The sequence below is a fragment of the Chroicocephalus ridibundus genome, chromosome 4, assembly GCF_963924245.1.
Source record: "Chroicocephalus ridibundus chromosome 4, bChrRid1.1, whole genome shotgun sequence".
NCBI lineage: Eukaryota > Metazoa > Chordata > Aves > Charadriiformes > Laridae > Chroicocephalus > Chroicocephalus ridibundus.
Genome location: NC_086287.1, coordinates 27224287 through 27252264, shown reverse-complemented (window position 1 = coordinate 27252264; position 27978 = coordinate 27224287). Strand labels below are relative to the sequence as shown.

At 39.7% G+C, this 27978-nt stretch overlaps 1 protein-coding gene across 28 annotated transcripts in view; it reads left to right on the top strand.

Moving 5' to 3' along the window:
* The window catches only part of NRXN3 (neurexin 3), a 1025535-nt gene that overhangs the window by 419593 nt on the left and 577964 nt on the right, over nucleotides 1–27978 (top strand). For all 28 annotated transcript variants that reach the window (XR_010071082.1, XR_010071083.1, XR_010071084.1 and 25 more), the window contains one exon: nucleotides 27068–27187. Coding sequence is in view for 25 of the 28 variants with exons in the window: in XM_063335033.1 (XP_063191103.1) it covers nucleotides 27068–27187 (120 nt within the window). In the remaining 3 variants the exon portion in view is untranslated. The remainder of the gene's footprint in view (nucleotides 1–27067; nucleotides 27188–27978) is intronic.

The following is a 27978-nucleotide window of genomic DNA, read 5'->3' as shown; positions in this document are numbered from 1 at the left end:
AATGAAGCTGTACTTTCTCTAAATCAGAGCATTTTGCAGCTATTAGAATTTTTCTCCCTCTGGGAACTCCAGCAGTTTAAAGTTTGTTTAGCTCTTGCTTGTTCTTTTGCTTGAAATGTTGACAGGCAGTTGGATAATGCTTTGCAGAGTTGTGTAGTCTGCTACATATTTTGCATTCTGCTAGACTTAATTTAAAGGTAAGTGTGGCTTAGTGTGCAAAGGGTAGTTGTCTTTTAGGTTGGGCAAACTCTCATCCACTCCCTGCCCTTTACTTGGGTGGGGTTTTTTTTTCAGTAGGTTTCCAAGCCCCCTGTGTAATAATCTTTTAACTCTAGAACAATTAAGACAGTATGCTTACTTATTGCTGCTGATTGCTATTATGATTCCATTTTTCCAGCCACTCCGAACAGTTTACATTCTTAGTCTTGGGCAGTGCTACCAGTCAAAATCACAACAATTTTTGGCAGGCCTTCTAGAGGGTCTTTGCTGTAGTTATCGTTATTGAAATTCTCATCTTAGCTCTAATGCTACCACAGTGGTTTTGATTTGAAAAATCTATTTAAACTGTAAGTCTGCATGGACTGTCTTGCACAATACAGTAAAGCACAGGGCAAAAGCAATGCTGTTAGGGGAGATCTGTGTGAACTTTTTTTTGTCTTTTCATTGCTGTGGAAGTCTTTGTATGAGCTGGAAATTGTGGCTCTCCTTCAAAGCCAGTTAAGAGGCCAGATAGGATTGGGAAGCTTCTTAGTAGGTTCTTGTTATAAACTCACTGTTTCCACATATCTAGGAAGTGGAGTGAAGATAACTGGATAGTGCTTCTTGCAGTGGCTCTCCAGGTAAAGCAGTGTAAGACTATAATTACAGAGACAAATCAGATCACACAGGGCCAGAGGACTTTCGTCCCTTCGGTGTCACTGCCCACCTCTCATTTCCCAGCTATGCTAAGCAGATTCCTTTTATGAGGTGCTAAAAAACAATCCAGTAATCCAGCCGAGAGGATTCACTGATTGGCTTTAATGGGGGCAGTACTAAGATCACTGTACCAGCAGGAGGCTTATTTTTATGCCCTCTTCATTGTTCTGGATTGGGGAGTTAATGTAGCCGTTTACATGCTCTGCTCCATTAATGTGGTCCTTGTAATATATAACGTGGGCAGCTCTTTGCATGGTCACCTAGAACTAAGCTAATTTATGGGCAAGCAAAGGAGATCTTATTGGTTATTCACCTAGGGAAGCGTCATGTAAAATTACTCCCTGCTTCTACAAGGATTTATCTTTATTCTGCCATTCTCACTAAACTCACCAAACTAAAACAGTTTTAACATCTCCCTGCTTTCCTCTTCCTCCCTGAAGAGTTCATATGCATTGAATGAGTGTTGGAATAGACTTTCAAAGGATGACCATCCAAGGATTGGTGGGATTGTGTGTAAATACACACATAAATTCCAGGGGTCTGTCTCCAGTGATTAGATTGATAATCTGTCATTACCAAGAAAACATTAAAATTGTCAGGAATAAAGACTTTATCCTTTTGGGAAGGAAGTACCTAATACTTAAAGGGCTTCCCTTCCGTTTTACCCCAAAGTAGCTTGGGCTTTTAACCTTCAAAACTATGACAATTTTAGGTCAATTTTGGTGCTGGTGGTAGTCCCTTTAAGCTTTGCACAAATAGAATTGCTGTAACTAAGAAACTTGGACTTACAGCTAATAGAGTATAACAAAAAAAAAGTTTGATAAAGGTTTGTTTTGAAACTTATTTGTAGTAACTTGTGTAACATGGCACACTAAGATTAAGTATTGACATATCATGTAAAGGTCTACTGGTGCTTTTTTAGGGTGACCTGCATAAGGCATTTCTGGTTTTCCTGCTGTAAGAAATTTAAAAACAAAACAAAAAAAAACCCCAAACAAAACCCCACATGCACAGCACAAGTATAGAACTGTTAAACTTCCTTCCCCCACCTTTATTATATATTTGATGTTAGTTATTTATGTAATAACTGCTCCTGTTTAAAAAGGGAAACTGGGGGCTTGTAGAACTGCATTCCCTTTCCAGCTGAGAACATGATGTGCTGAGTGGCCTTGGTTATCCCTCTCTCACCTTCCCCCTGGGGCTTTTCACCTGGGACTCTCATTTCTTCAGCTGTCGGAAAGGGATGGTACTTCCATCAGGATTTGCTTTTGTTTGTAATTGCTTTGGGATTCTTGCATTCGTTCTTATTTTCTCTTGAATTTTAGAGATGCATTTTTGTTGTACTTATTTTCTCAAAACTGTTATTACTTAGGGTTGTGACTTGAGGGTATTAAATTTCTTACATTTAAGAGTAATAGTTACATAGCATTTACTGGCTGTGCTTCAAAGGCATCTAGAAATAGCTCTTCTCCAGTACCACCATAAATGCTTCACTTAATTATCTTTTCATCAGTTTTTTATCTTGTGGAACATTCTTTGAAGTGATCAAGGTGGGCAGCTGCAGCCCCAAACTAGTAGTTACAATACTAACTACACCTTGTACTTTGTCTCTTTCTGACAGTTGAGTACTGTTCTTGGGTTTCTTTCCTTGTTTCTCCACTTCTAAGCGTATGGTGGTTTTTCAGAACCCCATCATTTCCTCCTGCAGTAGACAGAAGGCCCAGAAGTGGTTCTGATCCGTTGTGTGGAATAAGTCTTATGAAAACAGGGACTAACCTGTTAAAACTAGGAACCTCCATTTCCTACTAGTACAGGTGGTTTTGTTGTTGTTGGTTTTTTTTAGGGTATTGTACGACTAGTTTAGCTCAAAGGAGCCTTCTTTTTTTTCCCAAAAAGAGATGCAGTTGGTACCAAAGGTGTAGTTACTAGGTATCATGGAGAGAGGAATTTATATGTGGTTAGGAAGCTTGGGATGTATTAGAAGTCCTTGAGGACTGGGTACTTGCTCAGCGTGCAGTTGAATGTGTTGGTTTTTATCAGAGAAGTCTCATGAGAATTCCAGGGATGGAGAGACTGACAGGTAAATGAGTTTTGCAGGATGAAGTGCTGAAGAGCTCTTAAAAAGCAAATGTGGGAGTTGTATGGAGTTGTGTAAAGCCCAGAGATTTGTGTTACTCAGGCTCTTCAACTCTATTGACTCGTGGGGCAGTGCATGTAATGAAGCACCTGCTATGAAGAACTCTTGTGTCCGAATGTGTGAGTATGGAGCAGCTCCCTTTGCTTAAACATATTTTTTTTTCCTCTCTTTTTTTTTTTGTCACTCGTGCCTTTCTTTGAGAGATGTCTCTTTCTACCGGTAATTTTCTTTGGGAAGTGACACGGTTGCCTTCAAGTCCTGAAAGGAGCTGTCATGTGAGTGTCAAAAACATTAAGTTTGAGTCTCCATTATAGTGTGGCTGTCCTTTCGGATTTAGAGCTCCACCTGAAAATGTTCTGTTGCAGTGTGGAGAAGTGATAATTCCTCTTTATAGTTTTCTCGAGCCTTTTAACATCTGCGGTACAATATTGTAGTCCATTATAGATGTAGTTCTCTACCAGGTAGATGATAAACTGCAAGACTTAGAAGACTCAATGTTGAACAGTGTCTGGAAAGATTGATATAAAAGAGAAGACCATAAGAAGTTTACTGGAAATCTTAAATTGATTAGAGGTTATAGGGATATGTTTAAAAGACATGGGTATATCGGCGTTAGTGGAGCATGTGTTCTGTACTACTTTATATAGCATGGATGGTTTCAATTGTTGACTGGACTCAATTACCTGTGCATCCCCTTCCAGCCTAGTGTTCCTCAGAGTGAAATCTGTCACATAATCACCGCCCTGAGTGTGTCAGAGAAGAGTGCCACAACAGATGTCCTCAACATTGAGGAGAGTGTGGAGAATCTAGTGGTGTGTAAGTGGTGGTAAGGGGATGACAGTGTATGATAAGAGAGACTAGAGCAAGCATGAGGCAGATTTTTTCTTTTTTCTTTTTTTTTTTTTTTCCTGCAAGTGATGGAATCATGCTCTTTTATCTCTTCTTGAGTTATATTTGACAGAACCCAAGAGAGAATGTTTTCGTCTCTCTAATCTTGCCAGAGGGACAGGGAAATGATCTCCTTACCAAATTTTCCAAAAGTTGATGTTGGGGTAAAAGATTGATGTGGATAGATTGTTTCTGTCTGTCTGGTAAGAGTGGATAAATCTAACCCAGTATTTTCCCATCTACAGAAGGAGCTTGTAAACAGCTTTTCCTGTGTTAGATTCTTGTTACCCTACAGGATACCATTACCTTGTCTTGCAGGTAAGACTTTGCCTGCTAGTGTCATCTTCCCTCCGCTGCCTTCTGCCATAGACTGGGTAGAATAGTAAAGGAGAGAACAGTTGCATTTTCAGCACTTGTGGGAATAAACAGATAATTGCCACAGATAATTTCCAAAATCATTTTCAAAGCCAGAAAGTACTTAAATATCAGTCTTGATGCCAGAAGCACTGATTTGGTGGAAAGAAAAGCAATCTTGTAAAATCCTTCCTCAAGCTGGCCAAATCAAGTGTTTTTGAAGAAAGTTTTACAGAGACATGATGCTGTTCCATCTATTCCTAAACTCTATATGCAGAGCATGAACGTTGCTGATAAGGCTGTGAAGCAGACATTGATAGTTGTAGAGATTTGTGCACCATGGTGTCATTCATTGGTGGTTTTTGATGTAGTCTTCTTTCTTTGTTTGCCGTTTTAAAACGGCATTCTTCTCAGATTTTCTAATGAAGATACTTTGGAGAAAGCTTTTCTTCACCAGAAGTTAATAGCAAAACTTGTAGACCAAATGAATTTGCTATAGTACTTGTGGACTTGATTTCTTCTCACATTTTCTCCTCATGTCTTTCCTTATCTTCCCGAAACCTGTTAATTTTGCATCAGAACTAATTTTTTTTTTCTAAACCAGCCTTCTAAATTACACAAGTCCTATTTTCAAATTACTTCCAGAATTACAAACTATACAAGTATGTATTTCACTATTGTGCAGAGAAGATGCAGTCTCATGTAGAGAAGAACTCACTTGCAATTATCTGTATGATCCTCAATTTAGTCATTCACGTTGGCAGAAAACAAAAGACAGTTTAAAAAAAAAAAAAAAAAAAAACCAAAAAAAAAAACCAAAAAAAACCCAACAGACTGGAAGCAGACATTTAGTCTTTCAAATGTAACTGTTAAATCAAGGTTATGGTCAGAATGCCAAGGTTAAAACCCAAACTTCTCCAAGGAACAGTTTTATTGCAGTCAAATTTTGCTTCAAGTCCTCTTGGTTGGATGAGAGAGTGTATACAGGTGAAGACAGGCTGCTAAAAGAAAGGCAGTTTAGCATCTCAAAATGCAAGATCTTAGCTGATGTGATAACTTAAAATGGCCTGATTTTTCAGGAAGTAGAGAGCACTTTTCTAATATCTATTCTATTTCAAGGGAGCACCAACATTACATTTCAATTAATTTGAACCTAATTCTATTTTCAGTCTTGTCATTTTGAGCCTTTAAGAAAGACTGTACCACTTGCCATAGTCGAGCATTAGTTTACCCCACAATAAACCAGGCGTGTTTGCATTTTGTTATTGCTTTTATAATAGGTAAAGAATTCCTTTATGAGAGAATCGACTTAAGTGCAAAGTGGTTGGAAGTAATATTGTCCCAAACAGAGCAATGCTTAGCAGCAGGACCAGGTGGCAGCACCAGTTTAGTACCTGACAAACCAGGAGAAAGGATGGAGACTCTTTCCACCTAAAATGACAACAGTTTTGATGCTAGATTTTCCTTTGTCTTCTTTTAAAGAAACTAAATAGTGCAAAGTTGTACAGGGGGAATACTCACTATCAGTCAGCTTCTTGGCACTCCCAAGGTGTCTACGTGATGTAGAAGCTTTAGATGCTGAACCGTCTTCTGAATTAAAATCAGGTTATTCATTAAATTTCAAACACCATGATATTGTAACTCCTCTTCAGTAATGTGGTAGCAGTTCATTTAATTTCAGTGTGGTTATTGTTAGTTTTACATTAATTTCATAGTGGTCCCAAAGCATGACTTATTATTTATTTCTGTCTCCTAAAGTGCAATCCAATTTACGTTGTTATTATTTTAACTCTATGTATAACAACTCAATACTCTAAAGGAAGCCTCTGAATACTTTGTCTTAATGCAATATTTACCAGTGAAGTAAATTAAACAAGCAAGCATGCTGTCTGTTCTTCATAATCTATTTACTCTGTGTCATGGTAAGTCCACTCTCTTGCCGAAGTTTCATTCAATATGGTTTCCATGTGCCAAATATATATTAAAAAAAAAAAAAAGTGGGTCATGACAAATTTATTGCTATTTTGTCAAGATCATTTTTATTGCATAGATCTTTGTGGCCCAAGACATAAGCGTATCTACCTTTCCATTAGAGAAACCAGTAGAATCTGCAATGGACATGACTAACAGGTCCGATAACTTGCACAGAAGTCCTCGTTTCTTGCTTGCTTCTCTGGGCCATTGCACTATAGTGACAGGAGTTGCTGTGTCAATTCATCATCTTTACAAGAACTTATGTTCTGCATGTGGAGGGCAGAAGATGGATTCACGACTGGCTGGTTTGCAGAAAAAGTTGTACATGCTTATTTGCTTTAGAAAAAACAGGACACCCTAGTACTTCCTGTATTTTTAAAAACTGTTACAGAATTTTACTAGATTCTATTTTTAGCAGCCTGGTTCTGCAATGTAACAAACTGAGTTCTTGGTAATTAAAGGGTCTTTTTAATCTGGCACCTTTGTGGCTGAAAGACTGACTTCTTTTTATAAACTTGCCTTCCCAGCAAAACCTGCAGCTGCTTGACTTTTGTTGATTTTTTTTCAGTGTGTGCTCATGTCTTGGCTTGTATACAAGTAAGCCCACGTATACAATTTACACATAAAAATCCAAGTATATAAATCCCTGCATGAGATGTTAAATTCGGCAGTTAATATGGGTTTATAACTGCGAGTTACTCTTCTCAGTACACGCCTCTCTTTTCATTCCTCGCTCTAATAAAAATATACACGCATTCATGGTAGTGCACTTTTCTGATTATTTGGTTGTTTGGTTGCTCCTGTTACAGAGACTTGGCAATGCTTGTACATGTTATGTGAGCAAGGAAGCTAGTATTCAAATCTGAGAGCTGATTGAACATACAGTTGTGCAGTTGTGCTTTGTGGAGCTGCCTAGAAATGCCCAGCATGCTACTTGCCATCCTTTTCTTTGTTGTTCTGCACTCTTAAACATTATTTTCATTTTCTTCTGAAGAAGAGCAGGAGGTCACTTGTAAATGCTATTTTCAGCGTGAAGGCCTGCAGTTTGTTGTTCTTTCTCAGCTTTCCAGATTATCTGGTTGTTTGGGATTTGTTGTTCGTTTGGGGTTTTTTTTTGGCTTTTTTTTTTTTATGTCAGCATACTAGGAGGGGTGCTAACCAGGCCATGCAGCATAGGCAGAACTAGTAGTGCTAGTTCTTCCAGGAAGACAAGATGAGGGATTTGTGACTAATTTAGCTTGGAAGGGATATCCTGAGCAGTCTGTGTTGTTATGCAAACTAGGTTTGATTAGGTCAGTTTGCAGGGCCTTGTCCAGTGAAGTTTAGAATATTACTAAAAATCTCACTGAATTGAGATTTCCACCTTTATGTCATCATAAGCCTATTTGACACCTTAAAGACATACACAACAGTTCTCCCTCTTGACAACCTTACTGTTGGACACTGTGGTGATAGAGATTGAGTCCTACATGCAGGGAGCTTTGCAAGAAGTGGCAGAGCCTTGCAAACAGAATCCTCCTCAGTATTCAGATGATTACCTGTGGCATTGGAGATATGCAGCTGAGAGAACATGCCTTGCAGCTCCAGTAAAATGAATGCAATTCTGCTTTCTTATGAAGAACTCATCATATTTATACCACAGTTACGTAAGTACCTTGCTATTACTATTTAAAAAAATTCTAATCAAAGCAGAACATAATGGCAAAATGAAAGATTAAATTAAGAGAGTTGGACGCAAACATGTAAAACTGATGGAAAGATGCTGGGAGCTGTCAAAGGCAATATCTTGAAATGGGCTTGGCAGTCGTAGATAGTACTAGAACGAAGCCTTTTGGAAGCTGTGTGCTTTGACTGTTCTGTGGGGGTCTGTGGTAACAGCACACGTTGCTGCTCTCATGTTTGTTGAAATTAACTATAGCATAGGTACACATGCCAAAAGTATGAAAAGGTGTTACATAGGGGTGCTGACATCAGAAGGAAAGGGCCTGAAACAAAAGAAAAACTAACATCTTTCATTATTTTTCTAGATCTTTGTTTATTTTTCTCAGCAAAGGTATGCGTTTCAGCCCTCTTTATATCTGCAAATCAGAAGTTTGTCGAAACTGTCATTCAATCCATAAATGAGAGAAAAATATTACCTTTTGGTACTCTTTTGTGCCTTGTTTATTATGTATGTTGAAAGTGAATTGTGAATTCTAGCGAGAGTAGACAGTTTCAGTCATTTCTTCTCTGACTCGTCCTCTGTATAGGCACTCATGGAATGACTGCTTGACTTGTGCAAATTGCAAGCGCTTTTATTTATCAGTGACTTTATGAAATCCCTAAATAATACATTGATAAGTATACTTAGTTAACGTGAACTATGACAACAATGCCTGACCATATGCTTCAGTTTTACCAGATTTATTTGCTATACTTGAATGAATTTCTTAAGATAAAACTAATTCTATGCAAAGCATCAAAATCACATCAGCTTATTGTACGAGTCTTGATTGTACTCTCTGGATTTTATCTAAACCTTGACTTTGCGCTGGTATAGTGGGAAGAAGCAGCTTTCATTCCTGTTTTCTGACAAAATAAGTTCCTGAGCAAATGGTGATTTGCTTAAGCCTTGGCAAGTTGGGCAGGCTGGCTGAAGAAAAGCCACTTTCTCAATGGATACAGTTGTCTGTTCCAAAATTTTTCTTCAGCTTGCAGCTTATCAGTTCCTCACGGCTATCCACATAGTGATAAAAATAAATCACCAATGTTTGGTCAAAAGGTTGAAGCCTTTCTATTTGCTTTGGGTCGCTTCAGCTGTAACTCACACCGGTGGCACCTCCAGGTTGCAGAACTGCAGCATGAACTTGATACTGATACTTATTTCCTATTTACTTTCGAAGTGTACATGAGTGTGTAATCCTAAAACATCTGCAAGTGTTAGATCCTGGCTCTTCAAGATTGTATCCCTTTCTTTAGGACATTGTGACAGCCGATCACAGTGGAGGTGCCTGAAATTATATTTCTGGGCTTGCATGCAAGGGGTCTGGGGACACAGGATCTTTTGAGCAACGGGGCTTTTGTTTTTTGTTCTTTCACCTTGTTATATCATCAGGTTTTGGGCTTTTTTGACTAACAGATCTGTCTTTCATAACTTGAGCTGCATGCAAGCTTTCTCCTGGTGGAGATGAAAGGCATTGGGTAGGATAGCAGAAGGCTTTTAATTTTCTGGATGATTAGGAAGTTCAAATAAAAGTTTATATTGTACATATATGGGCGCATTTTTCCTCATGAATTTTTAAATTGTTCATGTATACAAGATGATGGGGCTTAACAGCTGAGCCACTACTTGTGATTTTTGTCAGGAAGAGCTTCCATTGTCTACAGAGGCTGACGCAAGCTTGGCTGTCTGCCTAGAGCTCTAGTTAATGTGTGAAGGAGGTTTAATGAGAAGAACTGGAAACTGGGGAGCATCAGGTATTTTGAGTCACGTTTGCCACCCACTCACTTATGTTGCTTTTAGGGTAGGCTGTTCTTGTGATTACTTTCATATAAACTTTTTCCTGTACGTTGCTAGGGTCCCTAGATAATTTACTCTTCATGACAAGATTAGCACTCACAGATCACAAGGACACTATAGCTGGGATTAATTCAGTTCCAGCAATATGCAAGCTGAGGACAAACTGGCTCTTCCAGATCTTCGTGGCCCTCCCCAGAGTTGCAAGTATGTACTAAGCTTACGTTAGCACCATTGCAAGTAGTTGCTTTCCTGGTCGTGTTTTCTTACCACGGTAAAACTTGTGATTCCTCCTGAATCTTGCAGGGGAAGAGTCAGAGGCATAATTTATAGAAATGAAAGTGACCCAGAGGCAATGTGAGAAACCATTTTGGAGCTGCAGATTGCTCCCCGTTTTACCCAATGACTTGTCAGGGATTAGAGGAGAAGATGAGAAAGAATTAATTCAGGTCAATCAACTCTGAAGAATGTACTGGAACCTCCCAACATATTTGTAAGTTATTTCTTTGCCATGATAATTTTAATGACTCCTAACCATACCTTAACATTACTAGCCATCATCTGTGGGGAAAAATAATACTGATGGCACTGGAGAAATGAACCACTCATGCTCAGAGTGAAAACAGCCATTTACTTTTGCTAAACACCCATTACAGAGAGGCATAATATTTTGCAGATAGTCTGTAAATACTGCTGTAATGTAGGAAAAAAACTATTAACCTGTTATATCCAAAGAAATATGAGTGTGGGAACTTCAGAATCCTCTACCTTTCTGTTCTGTAATGCCGCCTCTGTAAGAAAAAGAGAGATGCCTCTGATTTAGTCTATGGCTATTTAAGTATAAAGCTCTTTGAGGTCACTTCTCCTTGTATCTGTTATGTATCTGTAGTGACAGGATAGTGTAAGGCGTCAGCTGGAACTAACTCTGTGTGATTGTTGAGTTTTGCAAGTTTGAATAAATTTTGAATGTTCCCAAGGGCTCATGCAGTCTATCTGTAATGTTGAGGTTTTTCCTCTGAGCCTTTAGAAATACTTTTTTTTCCCCCCTCTTATTTGATGTGTTGAATACTTTTGAGGGGATAGATGAGTGGAGAAAGTGGAGAGAAAATTTTGAAAGAATTTAGAAATGGCAGTTTTTGACAGTTTCTGATAATTGTTAAATTGGGAGATAAATGATTGTGATTAAGGTCCTCCCATTAGTATACCTAGGCTATAGCTAGGGTGCCATTTAAGCTGTTAAAGTGGGTAATGTCCAGCTGATTCATATTCTGTGTAGGATTGGCTCAGTGTCATTGGACATGAAAGAAAGTATCAGTGAAAGGAAAGGTTCTTATCCCTATAGTATTTCCAGGGTGTTCCTTTGTCCTAGTTACTGTCTGCATTTCTTTCCAAGAAATTCTTGAGCTGTTTTTGCATCTTAAGACTCCCTGTGATTAAGCTTCACAGATATCTCAATTGTTATAAATACATGTATTGCTCCCAAATATTTCCATTTTTTTAAGGTTTATAATAGAATTAAAGCCCCTCTGAGCCTTGCCAATCTGTAGTCATTTGCTGAGACTCTTTACAACTTGGATCTCTGTCACCAATGAGAAAGACTGCATGGTGGTAGGACTGTTCACTATATTCTGACCAGTTATGGTTCTGCTGCGCAACTAGCGTGTTGTCTGCATGGATGCAAGATACACTGCAAATAGAAAAGAAGGAGAAGGATGGGATGGTAGAGAAACTTCATGATCATCACATCATACTTTCTTTTTGCTTTGCATCTCCCCACCATGTCTTCACGTGCACATACTTCCTTTGCTTCAGAAGCGGTTAGCAGCTCAGAGCTGGCTAGCAGAAACCTTCTTTGTATTAATGAAAGCCATGCTGAACCCAGCCTTATGCTACAATTTCACCCCAAATGCTGATGACAAAAGGTGCTAGACCTATTCAGAGAGTTAGTTTTAGCTGTAGTTCTTGTTCTCGTGAAACTGGACGTTAACCGAGTATATAAGGTACAGGCATAGCAGGGTCCCTGGCCTAAAGCCAGAGAAGTGATTGTGTAGCATTAGTGTCAGTCTTGCAGCTAGAAAAATTCATCTTCCCTTGAGTGCATGTAAACTCTGGGTATAACAAAATAAATGCCTCCTTTACTAGCTGTGGTCATATGCACAATCATGTCATGTTAATAAGAGGGTTGACACTGTCAGGAAGGAAACCGAAAACTGGCACAAAGCAAGCCCTGGTAAGAAGGTTTGGGCATTTCCCTGCACAATCTTGCAATTTGACTTTAAAAATAGTTTCCAGTATTTGCTCAGGGTGAGAGGGCTACAGGAGAAACGTGTACTCATGCTTTCTTTTTCAGAGGATATCTGTCAAGTCAGGCGCATTAGAGATACAGACTGTTGTCTTTGTATGAGGGCTTATCATAAAATCATAGAACGTGTTGGGTTGGAAGGGACCTTTAAAGGTCATCTAGTCCAACCCCCCTGCAGTAAGCAGGGACAGCTTCAACTAGATCAGATTCCTCAGAGCCTCATCAAGCCTGGCCTTGAATGTCTCCAGGGATGGGGCCTCCACCACCTCTCTGGGCAACCTGTTCCGGTGTCTCACCACCCTCATTGTAAAGAACTTCTTCCTAATGTCTATTCTAAACCTACCCTGCTCTAGTTTAAAGCCATTGCCCCTCGTCCTATTGCTACATGCCCTTGCAAACAGCCCCTCCCCAGCTTTCTTATACCTTTCAGGTACTGGAAGGCTGCTGTAAGGTCTCCCCAGAGCCTTCTCTTTTCCAGGCTGAACAACCCCAACTGTCTCAGCCTGTCTTCATAGGAGAGGTGCTCCAGCCCTTTAATCATCTTCGTGACCCTCCTCTGGACCTGCTCCAAGAGGTCCGTGTCCTTCTTGTGCTGAGGGTTCCAGAGCTGGACACAGTACTCCAGGTGAGGTCTCATGAGAGCAGAGTGGAAGGGCAGTATCACCTTTCTGGATCTGCTGGCCACGGTTCTTTTGATGCAGCCCAGGATGCGATTGGCCTCCTGGGCTGCAAGCACGTGTTGTTGGCTCATGTCCAGCTTTGCATCCACCAGTACCCCCCAAGTCCTTTTCCACAGGGCTACTCTCTATCACGTAATCTCCAAGCCTGTATTGATAACAAGGACTGTCCCAACCCAAGTGTAGGACCTTGCACTTGGCCTTGTTGAACTTATGGAGAACTGGAAGCATCCGTGGGACACTTGAGGGGCCCTGGGGATTGCAGTGTTCATGTTCAATAACTGTGACTGGGAAGGACTTGAGCTGAATCACTGCTGTGGTGAGAGGCCCCCGGAGAGAATGTGGGTGATTTAGTATGATTACCTGTTCAGGCGAGACTTGGTTTCCTCTATGTTACTCTGTGGTGTGGTGCCAGTGACTGGGCTGTAGCAGCCATCTCTGCAAAAAACATAAATGAGGGGCATGGGAAGCATTTTTGACAAATCTCTCAGTATGAAGACCAAAAGGATCGAGGTCTGTTTGGTAAGGGCAAGCTCTCTTTCTCATATATGTGAGAAAGATGTGTGCGTATGTGTGTGTGTATATATATACACGCACACCCCCACACATATATGTATATATATACAAGACATATATATATACACATATAAACTGGCATTTATATGTAAAATACACCTGTTTCTTTAGGGATCGTTCTGTAAGAGATTATACTGTAAACATCCATACCATTTTAAGAATACATTCTAAAAGAATAACTTAGATGGAAAAGGTGGCCATCTCTAGAGTGTTGCAGAACATTGCTGCTCATTGTACAGCAGGGCTGAAGTTCATAGATGGGAAGTTAATCAGGACCAGTCATCCTGGGTGAGGATACAGACTTGTGGTTGGTGGTTTTGATGTCTGATGCAAAGAATATTTTTATGTATGTTGGTCGGTAGATTAGTTAAATAAATACCGATAAATAAGGACATAGGTCCATAGGTTTTGCCTTAACTGGTTAGTTTTATATGCAGTTTCTCTAAATAGAGGTTTTTCTCACAAATATTTTGTATTTTTTCAGCAGTAGTATTGCTGAAAGCAGCTGCCGAGTAGAACTAGATTGAGTGTTTTCATTTGAACAGTTTATCAACTGAAAAGTGCAGATTTATTTTGACCGCATCTATTTGTGAATTTAGTTTGAACTTGGCAAACGTTTATGAAAAAGGAAATGGCAAACAAAAATATTATGACATTTAATGTAAAAATATTTTGAATTTTCATTTTTAATAATGTCTCAACACTTAATTTATTCTAAAATATTTTTTAGATGTTATTTATTCTAAAATCTCCTTTCCCAGTCAGTGAAAACAAAACCTTCTGGTTACCAGTGAAACAAAATGTTTCCATAGCACAATTTAGGTTGGAAAGGGGTCTCCAAAGGTCTGCAGTCCAACTCACTGCTCAGAACACAACCGGCTTTTTAAAATTTGTCTTAACTTTTCATTTTTTTTGTCACTTAGGACGTCCTTGTACAACTGCAACCTTTCAAAGGTAATTGAAGGTGTTCCTGCTTCGACAGTGGCTGGCTCCCTCAGTACATTTAGATGCAGCCTTTCTGGTCCCATGAATTTGTATATGTCAGAAACTTGGGAGGCCTGAGGGCAGACCTTACTGTTGAATACCACAGCAAAGAAGGCAATGACTGAGCCTTTTCAGCTGTGAATTTAAAAAAACTCCTTACAGAACTGATTGGGAAGGGGAGGGGAGGGAGTGGCAATTTTTTGGCCCAAAAACAAAGGGCACTTTCAGATTGGCCTTGAAGTGATTTTCTTTTCCTTCCTCTGTTTCCAGTTTGGTCACTGAACAAAAAAAGCCTCCTGTTCTTTTAATTTCTCAGATGCCAAATACGATCCATGTTGTGGCAGCACCTCTGCGGTCCAATTCTTGTTCTGCACGCACGTGTTTTGCATATAGTATCAATATTCACCTTAATGTCATAATCTGATATAGACAGTATTATATGCTGTCAGCTAGCATTATTCAGTAGATGATCAGATGTGGCTTACGGAAGAGGAAATTCGCAGAAAAGGTGCATTTTCACATTCCATTGGTTTATATGCTGAAGGGGTATTTTTTTACGTGTTGGTGAGAGCAGATGTTTTGTGCATCATTTTTGACTATGTGGCTATTGCTATAAAAGACTAAATTTGCTGATCCAGATGGTTGTCCTAGATTGGTGTTCTGATACATTTTTTTTGTTGTTGTTGTTGTTCTTTGCATGAACCCATGTGCCTGCATTTGGTACATCATTAAAAGTCAGCATCAGTATAAAACTAAAAGCTGTTTTGTTTTGTGATGCTAGTGTTGTTGAATGAAAAATTTAGAAATCCTTTAGTTCTAACTCATCACAGTAGTACTTGGCACTTCTTTTACTCTCTACCTGCTTCAAATTACTACTGATATTAAGCAATATTAAAAGTGACCCTGTTGTCTGCAGGCTGGTACAAATGGCTTGGTTTATAGGTAAAATTTCATTTAGCTATTTGATATTAAGCATCCTTTGCGTTATACAAGTGTTTGGCAACTTTAAAACTGATCTTTGGAATGAATGCAAGATGATACATCTATAAACATTTTTGCTTCCTATAAAATTGGAGACGAAATATAGCAGCACTCTGTCATTTATTGAGACTGAATTTATGTCCTTTTCTGCCTGATTTTCCAGAGTGGTGTGCTTTATAGTTCCCATTCAGCACCTCTGAAAATCAAGCTGCTGTTGACTTCGTGTGGACAGCATTGATTAAAACTGAACTGCTATTAATTGGAGATGCTGTTAATTAATCTTTGCAGTGAAAAAGGGTCAGAATTTAACAGATTTCTTTCTCTTCCTGAAAAAAAAACAACAACCCACAACAAACCAAAAAACCAACCAACCCAAAACTGGGGTGGGGTGGGGGGGGGAGAAAAAAGAAGACATATGGAGAACCCAGGGCCTCGTTGTAGCCAAAGAGAGGGGTAGCTGCTGGTGGGGAGGCTGCGGCAGTGCGCGGTGGAGAATCTGTCACTTAGACCTTGGCAGTAACAACTAACTGTGTGTGAAAGTTTGAATAATTATTTATGAAGTGGTCAGAAGGCATAGGGCTGGGGCTCTTGCCAGTTTGGGGTTGGTGGTTGTTGTTGTTTAAAGAGCAGCTGGGTAGGCTTGGTTTCAAACTTTTTTCCTTCTCGTTATCTTCTTTCCCTTTCACCTTTTGGTATGGGCTAGATGGGTGGCAGGGAAGATGTCAGAATCATTACTGTTCTCTAGACACTGAAGTGCTTGGTTAGCCTATGTCACCACTGAGGAAATTGGGGAGAATTAAATATTAAGAGTCAAGCTGTGAGAAGAACGTGCAGATCTGAAGCACACAGATTAGTATTTTTCTAAGTGTTCTTCCATCTTAAAGGTTCCTTTAACCATTCAGTGATAAACACCAGGCTGTTGACTGGGGAAAATTTCTTGTCCCTTTGTTTTATACAGGCCATTCTGCGCCTTCTCAGTCTGCTGGTTGAAAATGCTATACTTGATACAAGCTCACAAACCGGTGAGAGGGAATAGTTTAGGAACCAGCATCTAAAGCATTCATTACCAATACAGATTAAAAACAAAACAAACAAACAAACCCCCCCCCCCCCTAAACTTAGCCTGTAGTCCTGCAGTGTATTACATCATGTTTTGTTTTAGAAGACCCTTATGAGATCAGACTTACACGACACTTGCAGATGAAAGTATTTATTTCTATAAAAACCTGTCTCTTGAAGAACAAGTACTTTCAAGATTTGGGATCAGGAGGCTTCTGAAGTCTAATCCTCATTCTCCAGGCTTGGCTGTTGCCTTGAATAATCAGTCAAACCCTTACTTTCCTACATAATTAACGTTCTTAGGGGTATGATGAGCTAAGTGATGGCATTTGCTTTTCTTGGCTGATTCTGCAATGGGATTGCAAATCTTAATGAATCACGTTAAGGTGCCTTATCCTTTTTCATTTAAAAACAAAACAAAAACCCCAACATCCCCTCAACCAAAAACCCTTCTTGAGAGGAGTGCTTGTTGCCCTTGAAATCAAGGGAACTGTATAGAGTATAAGACTGTTGCTCTATATAGTAGTCTCGATTATCTGTATTGTGGCCATTATCTGTGCTATGTCCTGCGAACCCATTTTTCTCAACTGATTGACACTCAGGTCTCAATGATCTCTTCTAGTTACTGTGATGTTTACCTTGTGCTGATTCTAGAATTTATAGATCTACATTTCACAGAGAATCTGTAAATATTTAGCTATTTATAGTTTTTAAATAATATATTTGCTAATGGTACGGACTGTATAAATGTTCGTGGTGTTACAGCATTTTTTTCAGCATAGGATCTGAATGCTTTCTAAGCACGCATAGATTAATTCTCAGAGTGCTCTTTTGAACAATAGAAATTAGAGAGAAATACTGATTTGCTCAACACTGCAGCACACCAGCTGTTCACTGGCTAGAAATTAAGACATCATGGGGAAAAATACACAGGGAGAGAGGTGTGTATAACCTATCCATCTCTGTAACAACCACTATCTCCTTTCCTAACAGACAACTGGAGAAGGAAATAAAGAGGCTATGGGGGTTTTGTGTTGTGGTTTTTTGGGGGTTTTTTTTGTGGTTTTTTTTGTTTGTTTTGTTTGTTTGTGTTTGTTTTTGTGTGGGCCTTCTAAAAGGCAACACAGAAGTAACGTTTTCTTAGAGCAAAAGGATGTCTTTCCAAACTTGCGATGGAAAAGAAAGTGTGCTTGTCACTAAGCCTTCAATAGGAAATGAAACTGCTAGAGAGAGATTTGTGACCAGCTTATGCCATTAATCACATTCTACTGGTTTTACAACTTAGCCAGAGGCCAGCATATACTATTGCTTGATAGTCAAACAACCATATTGCTTAAATGTCTCTGGAACAGCCTGAACTAACATATAATCCTAATACAACCAGATTTATTTTTCTTTTTTTTTCTTTAGAAACTTTACAGTTCTGGCTACTAGTACTACTTTAAGTGTGGTGCATAAGAATTGATAACCCTTGTAACCGAGATGGCTGCTGAACATGCATAGCCTATAAAGTCACCACTTTCCTTGTGCTCAGTTTGTTATTTGTGCTCTGATACTGCTGTCAGAGCTCTGGTCTTTTTACAGCAAGCATTAACTTCTCTGTGTTGGGCAAGAAAAGGAGACCCCCAAACACTAGCGGTGCCTTTCCAGGAATAAGTCTACTTCCTAGAGGGAAGAGATCTGCTGGCTATCTGTCTTTTCTTTCTTGTGGTCTCTGGCTGTTCTAGGATGATTCCTTCCAGTTAATTCTCTGGTGTAATCCTATGTAAATTTATTAACACTAGAACTACACCTGGATGTTGTATGAAATATACAGGGTTTGTATGAAGGTACATGTATGAAATTGAGTGACTTGGGAGGTATGTTTGAGAAGAGGGTTGGCACCAGTTTGGATAATATACACTGTTTGTTGCTGGGAGCTCTGCGGGCAGAGAGGTGCAGATATGTTTGAAGCCACATGTGCTTAGCTTTATCATTCTCTCCCCTTCTTCTCCCAGGGCATTTTTTCCTTTACAGGCTCCTTAGCTGACATGAAAGCTGTGACTTTAAAATCTGAATTTCAAAGGAGTTCTCAATATTTGCCTCAGGTGTCGTCTTTATCTGTAAATCCTCAACTATCCTTCAGTCTGCAATGCTGATTCCTCAGATTTCCAGAAGCACGTGATCCTTCCTTGGTAGCTCCTTAAGCTAAATAAGGACTCTCTTTCATGTAGGTCTACATACCGCTTGTCATCCTTCTCATCTGGGTTTCTCAGTTCAGGTAAAAGGAACCAGTGTGTGGTACCAGTAGACTGGACATTGGTGCTGTCTGTAAAAAGCATTTGACACTGTCCCACGTGACATCCTTGTCTCTAAATTAGAGACATACGGATTTGATGGATGGACCACTCAGTGGATAAGGAACTGGCTGGACGGCCACACTCAAAGAGCTGTGGTTAATGGTTCGATGTCCAAGTGGAGACAAGTGACGAGTGTTGTTCCTTAGGGGTTGGTATTGGGACTGCTGCTGTTGTAACATCTTTGTCAGCGACATGGACAGTGGGACTGAGTGCCCCCCTCAGCAAGTTTGCCAGCAGCACCAAACTGTGTGGAGCAGTTGACACGCTGGAGGGACGGGGTGCCATCCAGAGGGACAGGCTTGAGAGGTCTGTGAACCTCATGAAGTTCAACAAGGCTCCTCAGGAGCTTCTTAAGTGAAGAGACTCTTGCATGTACCACTTACCGTCCTTCTCACCCGAGTTTCTCAGTTCAGGCAAAGGGGACCAACGTGCATTACCAGTTATGCACACACAGTTTACCAGTAACATCTGAAAATGCAAGGTCTCCACTTGCAAATTTTGGTTGCTGTTTGTATTTACATGGGGTTCTCGGTAGACTTATAAATACTGGCTAATTTGCAATGGAGAATTTAAAAACTATTCAGCTGGCACCATAGATTAAAAAAAAAAAAAAAGAGTGGCAAACTTCAGAATGGAGGTGGCATTGCAAAAAGAACTAAACCTCAAGAGCGTATGCAGTGTTTTGCACCCCCTGCAGAAGGCTTGAATCCTGCTGGTTTTATAATCATAGTTAGACATAATTTCTGTGATGCTGACTGTTACGCTCTTAGAGGGAGGTTGAAGCTAGTTCATGTAATACTCCCAGCAGCGACAGAGATAACTCTGTGTATTTGTAACACCTCAGGCGCACAGGTGCCACAGGGAAAGGTACCTTAAATGAGAAAGAAATTTAGGTCCTCTGATGATGCTGGTTTTTGCCCTTGGCATCTGAATAGAGAAGCACTGGTAGCAGGACTGTCTTCTCCTTATACTGTGCTGTTAGTGAGGACTGTGCAGTGTGTCCTAAACAATGTTGTTGTTTTTTTTTTTTAATAAATTCAATATTTGGGACTGCAGATTCAAAGATCTGGGTTCTTCCGCCAACTCAACAGTCTGTTCAATTGTCAAATGTGTCTTTGGGAAGAGGAGTCCCTTTCTTTGCCATTGTTTTCTATGTTGCAAAAGAGGGGGACAAAGATGCTATCCTGTTGTTAGGAAGCGGGCTCTGATCCTTTCCTCACAGAGATATATGTGCCATTACTGCAAGGCACTGTATTGCCACATCTCAGCTGATTTGCTTTCTGATATCCTTGCTTTTCGGACTTAAATGAGAAGTAGCTGCAGTCAAATTATTTCATGGCCATTATTTGCGTGCCGGCATGATACATCATATGGCTCACTCCATTATTTTTTTCAGTGTTATCCCCAGCATCTTCTTCTTACTATAATTATGATTAATCTACTTGTTTTGTAGCATTTGTGGGGAGATTTGAAATTGAACTGGAAGAGAAACTCTAGTTGTCTTATTGTTTGTACCATAGTCCATCAATGTAAGGTACATCAATGGGATTAGTGAGAAGCTGTGTGGTTTTGGTACCTGTACTATTCTATCTGCCCAGGAATAAAGAGAAGAATTAAATCTCTAGCTTTGTTACGCCTGCATCCTGCTTTGGTTAGCACTGCGTCACTGGAAAGCTAATGAAATGTAAAGCTCCCTTAAAATAGGATCTGTTTACCTCATTGTTACTAGTCTGCAAAACTCTGTGCATACTTGTTGCTGTAATAGTTCGTTTAAAATTCTGTCCTATGGTAAAACTTGGTGAGGTTCTGCATGTTTCTTGAGCCATAGACTTATTTCTTAGGAGGCAAACTGCATCCATTAAATGAATAAACCTGAACTGAACAGGTATTTGCTGTTAAGGGGGTGAATCTGGGTTGAAGTTCCGGAGTTACTTTATTCATGACTCAGGTGTGGTCATCCTCAATGCAAAATATATCAGCTGGTGAAACTCTGGAAAAGCAACACTTTGAGTACTGCGATTCCTTTGTACTTAGGTAAAACTGCCTAAGCAGCAGCTTTAGTGAATGCAGTTGTTTCCCTCTAGTGGCTCCCTGTAGTAGAAGCTGCTCCTGTGATTGCCTTGCTGCCTAGCTTGCGCTGATAGTTCTCTTGAACTTTGCTCTCTGAATGTATAGCGTGTACAAGTGTTTCCTTAGGCAAAATGTAGATGAGTCAAAATAGAGCAACTTCTGAGTTCTTTATACCTACGCTGAAGATTTTGTTGCCCCGATGTGTTAGGAACAGAAGTAGATGGTGTTCTGACCAGTGTGAAGTGTTCCATATGACAGCCCTGGCAAAAAACAAAGGTAGAGCCAGTCTGACTGAAATCACTTTGAAGTTAATTTAATTAAACTGTTGTAAATCTTCATTTTAAAAGCATGAATACTTGATTATTTTTTTCATGCTTCCATGTCCTTTTTTTGACCTCCCATCTGGTTGTGAATATAAAATGAAATCCCTTTCCTTAAAAGTGGAAATAGCTCCCTCAATAAAAACGGCAACCATCTATTACCATTAAAAACAAGTAATATCTTGAAGAGATAATAAAAAACTTAATTTTATTTTTAAATGCTGGAAATGGTTTCATTTAACTTGAAGTTGAAACATTTTGAATGTTTTCGAGGTCAGAATATTTTCTTCAGAAGAACTGAAACTTCCTTTCACTCAACTTGTAATCTAATATTTAAAGACTTTGGGGGGGACAATTATCTGTTAATGCAAATGTTTTCCTGATGTCTGTTAACAATGATTCTGCTGTAGAGATATACAGTAATTATGTAGTATCTAAAAGTCTTAAAATTCAGCAGCAGTGAAATTGAGGCAAACAAGGAGAATAACTCACTGCTCTTGATGGAAAAGCCTAGATGCAAGCCCAATTTGTGCCAGGTGTGGCCTTTACAGTATATGCAATCAAATAGTCTCCTTTTTTATTCTTAATCACAAATTATATTTACATCAAGTAAAAGACACACAATACAGTTTCTGCGCTGCACTCTTGTTTGAGCCGTATGACCAAGCTGCCATCATGTTGAATGCTGCCTGATTCCACGTTGAGTCTTGTTACAGCTATTGGCCAGGGTGTCTGTAAACGAAAGCAACAGTCATTCAATATGGTGCTACGTGTATTTATAGCAAAAGCAAGGAAGATTTTTTTTTTTTGTCAAGTTTATAGGGAGACTGGTGTATGTTTCTGAGAGAAATAGTAGGGTGGTCTTGCTACTTTTCACTTATTTGCTGAGTTAATTCCCTGCACTTGATTAGTTTGTCTGTTGGGGGGAATTCTTATTTGCAGTTGTGAAGCCAATTGATGCTGTAGGTATTTAAAGGATTTTGTGTATGCATTTTTTATTGCTGTATGAATATAAACAATTAAACGTTGCTTCTGGGTAGGCTGGTATAAATCATGCTCAACTTTATTGATTTCCCGATGAAGCCACTCTGTAAATCTGTAAACATAGCTTTTCTGTAAGCACTGCTAAAAACATTTGTTTCATAAATGTATGTTATGTTTGGTTTAATCTGGGGTGTTACATGGAGGTGATCCTGTTCCTTGAGGAAACGGAAAGGTTGGTGCAGGTAAGGTCCCCAGTGAAGGTATTGACTATCTGTAGGGAAGTGCAACTGTTTATTCCTAGTTGGGAACTAACCTCTTCTTGAAAAGGGGGATTCTAAAACCTGTATATGAGCAAAACAAGTGTGTGTACATGTGAATATGTGTTGATTTGACTGGGGATATCTACATAAACCTCTGAAATGTACTGAGAGTCTGGGGTTGCCAGTTGTTTCCTAGCAATTAACAATGCTCCTGGAGTTGGACAGTAGATCCTGGTCAAGAAAAAGACCTTCCTAAAACACTTTGTCCATTCTAGTGCTGCCTGAAAACACCCAACAAAATTTATACTACTGACCTATATTCAACCAAGACTAAAAGTTATTGAAGGTTTTCAGAACAGTTGCCAGCTCTGCTTTTGACCCATGCTCTTGTTTTGATATTTGCCCTATCCTTTGTAGGAAATCACTGCATATCAGGAAGCCATAAATGTCTGTGAGTAAATGGCAGCATCTTTGGCCTTAAACCCATTTCTTCCCCCTTCTCCCACCTTGTTCAAACCTGCCTGTGGAAATTGTGGCTGAATATCTTCTGCCTCTCTTTTGAAAAGACAACGTATGGAAAAGAGAATTCTGTGTTTAATATGATACCAGCTACATAAAATATCTGCCATATTGCATAACTATGCATAATTGTTTCACATATATTACTAAATATATAGTCTGTGTACACATAAGAGAATTATCTTCCAAAGCAGTATTAATATCATTGATGATGAAAAACAGATGGGGCATTGGCTTCATAACCTCCCTCCTCTGTGCTACACTATTGGGGCTACAATGAAGAATCCCACTCTGCGGTTAGACTAGTCACATCGGAATATTCTATAGGGAATCACTGGATAATGTCTAAATAGGGTGGATCAGTTTCTTATAAGCTTTGAGGGGAAATGTCCAGCTTCTCTCATGATTCACTTTCATATTTCACAAATCTGCGCACAGACATTTTTCACAGCAAATCACAAATTCTGTGGCCATTTTGTAAAAACAACCAATAGTCTCCCTCCCCCCACCCCACCCCCCCCCCCCAAAAAAAAAAAAGGAAAGAAAGGGCAAAGAAACCTTCTCCTTCCCAGCCCCTCCCTGCGTTGGGATGCTGTTGGCATCCGGAGGGATTTTGCCCTGTATAAAACAGGCACAGAAATGCATTTTCCCACTGAACAAAGCTGAGATGGCAGCTGAGCATTTTAATTAAAGAGGAAAAAAACAGATAAAACCATTTTTTTTTTTTTGTTACTGAGGGTCTTCTCTAAAAAGCATTAGTGTATCCCTATAGAATTATTTATTGTTGTAATTGTAATGAGGAAGAGCCTTTTCCATTCTCATCAATCTGGCAATGTCCTTTCTGGTCGTCTCTTCTGCCGTTCTGTAGACTCAAATGTTTGACCTCTTCTGTAATGTTGGATAAGATATGCAATAATGAAGATAGCCTGGTTTTGTGAAGGTCATTTTAATCATATAAATGGATCAGACAGTGACAGCCTGCACCAAGGGTAAAAGCACACTTTTTGATCCACCTGTGAGGAAATGGTCACAGGGACTAACCTTCTTTCTCCTTTGCCTTTCGTAGGAGGGAGATTCTCTGTGCTGTTAACCACAGAGGGTGGACAACAGCTGGTGTTTTCAAACCTGTTGTTTTAACTGCATCCCTCTGAGCAGTTGTTTGTTCCAAACGAGTGAGTTCTTGGGGGCCAGATGGAAAGGAACTTGGTGTTTTCAGAAGCCGCAAACTACTTTTTGATTCTTTATACTTTGGCATGTCTACTCTTCTCACTTTTATATAGTCTTTTTTGGACCAAGCTATTAATTAGCAGCAGTGCTCTTTTGATATAGAGATAATGAGTGGGACATCCTGGGCAGATTGGATGGAGTTCTTCCAGGTTTAAAAGCGTATACTAGTTGTCTTTTATGAACAATATGTACACAGGTTTTAAGTAGGTGTCAAAAGATTCATGAGAGCATGAGGAGGAGTCACGGCAGCTGAATCAAGTAATATTTGCTCAAGAAGCCTGAACTGCAGCTCAACTAATGTCCAGAATATGGGAATGCCAGAAAGAGATATTTTTGCTTCTGATTAAGTAGTGTTTGCCACTGCAAAGCACCAAAGGACTACTCTACCTTATTTGAGCTTGAAAATGAGAGGTAGCAGTCAATTCTGTATGATGTACAATTCCCCAGAGGACATTAGGAAGGGGGAATGACCAAGAAGGCCAGAGACTCCAATAGGAGTCATGCTCTGGAAGATTAGCTATTAAGCTATTGCTACAGTAGAAACTTTCTTATTCTCTCTCCTGTTATGTTGTCTTTTACTCTTCTCACTCATAAAATTAAATAAATTGCAAAATTTACCTAATGCCCAACTGCCATCTCATCAAAAGTATTATAAATCGAGTGATTCCAGCTATCCAGCTGGTAACATGGCTGCAATAGTTCCTTGTCTTTTATCATAAAAAAACTGTCACACAAAGGGAAGATACAAATCTTTGACTTTTTTTGGCTGTCCAGATAACCTTCTGCTTTGCTTCCTTCTACATCTGTATTATCCTACTTGAAGGGTGATGTAGGTGCAGATAGCTTGAAAGGAGAGGGGAAAAAAACAAACCAAAACTACTCAAACCCAGCAACCTTGGTCGTCTACTGGGTAGGAGATCATACTTAGGGGAGAGCATTATCCTTCTGCTACATGTGGTCCATTTCCTTTCTATTTTACCCAGCATCTGCAACTGTTGGATTAGGCATCTTCAAGTGTTCTTTTAAAAATTGATCACACATAAATGTCTATATAGTAACAGCACATGTAGTAATCATGCTCAACGTAATGAAGTTTGGCATCCAGACACGGGAGTCCCTCTATACGCAGTTCCAGGAACCACATGGAATTCAGTGGGAGCTTATGCAGGAGCAGCAATTCATTTGCACACTGTCGGTTGAAACATGGGGGCATAATTTTGCTGCTTTTTGGGTCAAAAAGGAAAAAGGTTGGGTTTTTTTTAAATAAGTATTTGTGTGTCCCCCCACACACACACCCCGTTTTCAGGTTTGCTAGCAATGGGTTTTATTTGAAACAGTATGAAAGTCCCTTTTTATTAATGTGAATTGCATGATCCTTTAAGGAGAATAACAGAATATTCATTTTGCTTTGGTCTCCTTCCATAGGATTCCTCTATTACATGTGTTATATCCTAGCTGAATGAGACACCACCTTCTTTGCCCATCTTCCCCCTCAGTAAGAAGCAGTTAGAGTAATGTTGCTAATTAGTCAGAGTGCATACTGTGGACTGTGTATGCTATGTAAGTCTCTGGATATTTTTCTTACCCCTTCCTTCAGTTCTCTCTCACTATGGAATATGCTACTTTTACTTGTTAGTCCACACCAGGACGTGAATCAGAGTGGGTGCATCCCCTTGTACAGAGTTTCCCTTGAAGACGTGTACGACATCTTATTCTGTGTTATGTAACCACTCCATTGAAAAATGGTCAAAATAAATGCTGTTCTTGGGCTATCTGAGTAAAAAGATTGATTTCCTTGTGTTGAACAACCGTAGAGAAATAATCTGCGCATCTGACATTAGTTTTACGAGTGCAATAAGCTGAGTTCTTGTCCCTGTCTCTCTTTTAATATTTTCAGTGTGTCTTGCTTTTTCTTTCTTGGGTTCCCCTTTTGCCAGTTTGGGTAATGGGCCCAGATCTGATGTGCAACGAGTTCTGCTGTCCTCATTCTGCATTTCTCTGATGTAACTATGTCAAAAACCACGCTAGTACAGTACTGAAATGAGCATGGATGTTTTTAATTTAGCACACACCATTATTCAGTTTCACTTATTTGACATGAGTGAGGTGTTCCAGTCTTGTAATCTGAACAATTAATGTTGTAAGTAATTGCCTGTCAACTGTGATGGGTGAGCAGCAAAACTGGACAAATATGGGTGGCACTAATGCTTTTTCCCAGGAGCATTGTTTGCAAGGGCAACTGTGTTTTTACCTTTTGGAGAAGAAAAGGCTTCTCTTTTCCTTTTGACCTATAATTCAGGGGGTGAAGTAGGCACCTTATAGGCAGGCTGCTTTGCCAATGAACCATAGAGCAAGCAGCTGGGTTGGTGAGTGGTTGTCTTTCTGTGGTTTTAAATTTTTTTTAAAAACCTTTATTATTTTTGGGGGGGTGGGGGGTTGAGGTTTTGTGGGTGTTTTTTTGGTTGGGTGTGATTTGTTGTTTGGGTTTTTGGTTAGGTTTTTTTTTTTTGAGACTGAAAGACTGAAACCAGCCTGGTGTTTGATACCTGAGTGTTGAGAGATCAGTGTGATAAACTTTGAAAAGAATCCCAAGCACCTTGAGGCTGTTGTAAATCCAGATTCTTGGGAGAGCAAAATTCTGCTGTAATGGCTCTACTCTAGAGACATTCCTGTCACTGAATTGTTTTTCTAATACTGGGGTGCCTTGTATAATGTGGTGTTTGGAAATTAGTACCACAATGTGAGAGAGATTTCTACCCGTTTTAAACGCGTGTGACCTCTGGGCTCTGCAAAGGAAGGCACTTCACCGAATGGAAGGGCTTGTGACCCCTACTCCCACTGAGTTGGGAAGGTGTAGGCGTGAGGGTTGATTGCAGGTCATAATACACCTACACAATCTACTAGTCTGTATCACACCAGGTTGATTTTGGTGACTTTTCCCATTGAGCAAATACTAAACTAATTGGGTGTCTGGCTTTAACTGTTGTACCTATCACCATCCCCAGGCAAGGGACCTGAAACTCTTTATGCTGGACAGAAACTCAATGACAACGAGTGGCACACTGTCCGGGTAGTTCGACGAGGAAAGAGCCTCAAGCTGATGGTGGACGATGACGTCGCTGAGGGTAAGTGCAATATATGAGTATTTTTTGTCATTATTTTTGTATCTCTGTTCACAGTGTGCCGTTACACCCATTCTCCTTGTTCTTGTCTATCTTTTCTTTGCCCTTCCTGTTACTTCTTGTATATTTAGTGTTACTAGGTTGAAAACTCATGTTCAGTTCTCAGAGACTAACTGTTCTTAGCCAACACAAGACACTTCTGTGACAGCTATGATGATATGAAAAGTGGGATTAGGCGATAGATGAGCTTGCGCATACCCGAGCACTTTCTCTTGCGCCAGGCTGTTTGGGGTACACTGTGAGTATACCTCACTCCTGAGCTGCAAATGCAGGGGTTTCCAATGGTGTGGAATCAAAACCAATGCTCCCTAAGCTTTTTCTCTGCACAAACTTTTCCTTGATGGTAAAACCTGCATTTGATAGATGTGTTAGAGAATATGGATTTCTGCCTCTGCTGTTGTTTGTTTTTTTTTGTTTTCATTTGTTTTGTTTTTTTTCAAGTTCCTGTGCTGATGGCTCGGAGCCACCCAGAAGAAAGACCAGTTTGTCCCTAACTTTGTTTTAGAGGTTAGAGAGGACCCTGACTCACCAGAGTATATCATATCGTAAGATATAGTGTAATAAATGTGTCAGACTTTCTTTTTTCCTTTTTTTTCCTGTTCCTGCATTTCCTGACAGCTTTTTGAGCTCCTGCTTCTTCCTGTAGAAAAATGTAGTTGAAGGGAGGAAGAAAAATCAATCACACTCAGGAAAGCTGGTGTCTCCCAAGTTATGATATTTGCATTGAAATGATT